This window comes from Setaria italica, chromosome II (assembly GCF_000263155.2).
Source record: "Setaria italica strain Yugu1 chromosome II, Setaria_italica_v2.0, whole genome shotgun sequence".
Taxonomy (NCBI): Eukaryota; Viridiplantae; Streptophyta; class Magnoliopsida; order Poales; family Poaceae; genus Setaria; species Setaria italica.
This window is the reverse complement of record NC_028451.1, coordinates 18,006,498-18,009,799: the sequence shown is the minus strand read 5'-3', so window position 1 is coordinate 18,009,799 and position 3,302 is coordinate 18,006,498. Positions and strand designations below refer to the sequence as shown.

At 43.1% G+C, this 3,302-nt stretch overlaps 1 protein-coding gene across 1 annotated transcript; it reads left to right on the top strand.

Annotated features, from left to right (window-relative positions):
* The first annotated feature begins 249 nt into the window (after positions 1 to 249).
* Positions 250 to 663, top strand: LOC105913756. Its single transcript, XM_012843623.1, has one exon. It carries the CDS (start codon positions 250 to 252, stop codon positions 661 to 663), a length of 414 nt encoding a protein of 137 aa, XP_012699077.1.
* The last annotated feature ends 2,639 nt before the right edge of the window (positions 664 to 3,302 follow it).

Genomic DNA, 3,302 nt, shown 5'->3' with positions numbered 1-3,302 from the left:
ACACCACCGCCCCTACTGGTGGCTCTGTGCTGCCGTCTGGTGCGCCTATTGGCATCGGTGGTGGTGCCCTTGTGCCACCGCTTCCTTGTCTGCCTCCTCCTAGCGCTGGCGGTGGTGCCCTGTGCCACCCCCCGGCCCCCCTCCTAGCGCCGGCGGTGGTGCTCCCCCTTGTGGCGGTTTGCATCTTATTCATGCACCACCACCCATCATCCACCCTACGCCACCGTCTCTATCAAGTCTCATGTTCCCATGACGTTGATGATGAAATCCTCCATCTACACCAAGTGGGTGTCCTTCTTCAAGTCCATGTGTGGCAAGTTTGACCTCAAGTCACACATCAATGGCACGGTGGCGCCCCATCCCCAGGACCCTGATTGGGATCAAGTGGATTGCTGCGTCTGCTCCTGGTTCATCGACTCTGTCGACAACTCCGTCCTTGACCTCACCATGACCAACAATGATCAGACCACCCGGAATCTTTGGCTCACCTTCAAGGGCCTCTTCCGTGCCAACAAGCAATCCTGGGCGATCTTCCTCAGCCACGACTTCCACTCCATGACACAGGGTGACTCCTCCATCACCGAGTACTGCAGCCGCATGAAGACCCTCGCCGATGCCCTCCGTTACATCGGCCATCCCGTTCAGGACTCCAGCATGTCCTGAATGATAGGAACCTGCTAGGGTTGATTCCCGATCTTTCGATAAGAAAGGCATGGGATAACTCGATTGGTGGATGGAGATGACATTCACGGCCTAACTACAGCCTTCCAAGCTACATCTTAGCAACGGATACACCACCTCCAATGGCTATCGCGATCTTGTGGAGCGCGCCACCCGGCCACAAGGGCACTCATCCTGCAAGCAATCGAAGAACTAGCAAGAACAAGTATAACAAGTACTGGAATTACTAGATGTAGACGAAGATTTCAAACTCAATCTCAATAAGGTGGGGTTTCGAAGACAAGAAGATGGGTGGCTGATCCAGCATGCGCGCTTACAAGCAAGTAGCGAGAGCTAAACTTGATCAAAATAAAACCCAACTATTCTTGGTGGCAGCTAAGGGGTATATGAAGGTGGTAGGATGACCACCTATGTGTTGGGGTTGTGCTCCAACCCTAGGACGTGTCCCTAATGGACCTGACTTGATACACGGCCCATTGGGCCAAATTAAAGTGATGCAACACCTTTGGATAGAAAATCTCTCGATAGTAATTGCGGCCATCTTAGACAAGATATGGACTTGAGTCTAGATCCATATGAAAATAGACTTCATAACAAATCCGTGAAGTACTTGAACGCCCCAATTCGAGTCCGTATGCGATCATGGTGACCATCACAATTTGGTGCAGTTTTAACATCAATTCAGCACGCTTAGTAGCATCAAAATTTAGTTTTTCAGAAGATGATAAAGGCATCAAATCAATAGGAGCACGAGGCAGGAAACCATATACAATCTGAAATGGGCACATCTTTGTAGTAGAATGCAGTGAACATTATAAGAAAATTCAATATGAGGTAAACAATCTTCCCACATATTAATGTTCTTCTTTAAAACAGCCCTTAACATAGTAGACAAAGTTCTATTGACAACTTCAGTTTGACCATCAGTTTGGGGATGACATGTAGTAGAAAATAAAAGCTTAGTTCCTAGTTTTTCCCATAGAGTCTTCCAAAAATGACTAAGAAATTTAGCATCATGATCAGAAACAATTGTGTTGGGCACACCATGCAAACGAACAATTTCTCGAAAGAACAAATTTGCAATATGAGTAGCATCATCAATTTTATGACATGGTATGAAATGTGCCATCTTAGAAAATCTATCAACAACCACAAACACACTATCACGTCCCTTCCTAATCCTTGGCAAACCCAACACAAAATCCATAGAAATATCTTCCCAAGGAGCGCTAGGAACAGGTAGAGCCAAATACAAACCATGTGGATTTAACTGTGACTAAGCCTTTTGACATGTCGTGCAACGAGCAACAAATCTCTCCACATCTCTTCTCATCTTTGGCCAAAAGAAATGACCAGCAAGTATGTCCTCTATTTTCTTCGCTCCAAAATGCCCCATCAAGCGACCTCCATGCGCTTCCTGTAGCAACAACAAACGAACGGAACTAGCTAGAATGCATAGCTTGTTAGCTCTAAACACAAACCCATCACTAACGATGAATTTGTTCCATCCTTTTCCATCTTTGCAATGCAGCAACACATCCTTAAAATCAGCATCATTAACATATTAGTCTAAAAATTATTTCTAATCAAAAGATTTTGTAATCAAGTTGATTCAGGAAGGTATAACTCCTAGACAAAGCATCAGCAATAACATTCTCTTTCCCTTTCTTGTGCTTAATAACATAAGGAAAATATTCAATAAATTCAACCCACTTAGCATGTCTACGGTTCAGATGTCCTTGACTATGAATATGTTTCAAAGATTCATGATTAGAATGAATAACAAATTCTTTGGGCCATAAGTAATGCTGCCATGTTTCTAATGTACGAACATGAGCATACAATTCCTTATCGTAAGTAGAATAATTCAGAATAGGCCTGTTCAATTTTTCACTAAAATATGCAACAAGTTTGCCTTCTTGTAACAAAGCACCACCGAATCCAATTCCACTAGCATCACATTCAAGCTCAAAAGTCTTATTAAAATACGGAAGTTGGAGGGGTGCATGTGTCAACTTATCTTTCAGCATGTTGAAGGAGTTTTCTTATACTTTGCTCCAACTAAAAGGCACTCCTTTCTTCATAAGCTCATTCAAAGGTGCAGCAATAGTGCTGAAGTCCTTCACAAAACGGCGATAGAAACCAGCAAGTCCTAGGAAAGTCCGCACTTGTGTGATAGTCGTCGGTACAGGCCATCCCTATATAGCTTCTACCTTGGCTTAATCAATCTCAATTCCCTGTGGAGTCACAACATAGCTAAGAAAAGATACTCGATCGGTACAAAAGGTGCACTTCTCAAGGTTACCAAATAAACGTGCATATAGAAAAGCATTAAAAATAGCACGTAAGTGATCAAGATGTTCATCCATAGATTTGTTGTAAATTAATATATCATCAAAATAGACTACAACAAATTTTCCAATGAAAGCACGCAGAACCTCGTTCACTAATCTCATGAAAGTAGTAGGTGCATTAGTTAACCCAAAAGGCATGACTAACTGCTCATATAAACCAAATTTAGTTTTGAAAGCAGTTTTTCATTCATCTCCCAATTTCATACGAATCTGGTGGTACCCACTATGCAAATCAACGTTAGAAAACACAACAACACCACTCAGTTC

Excerpts from the sequence above, each read along its gene's own strand:
- LOC105913756 (XM_012843623.1), top strand. The coding sequence starts at position 250 with ATGACGTTGATGATGAAATCCTCCATCTACACCAAGTGGGTGTCCTTC.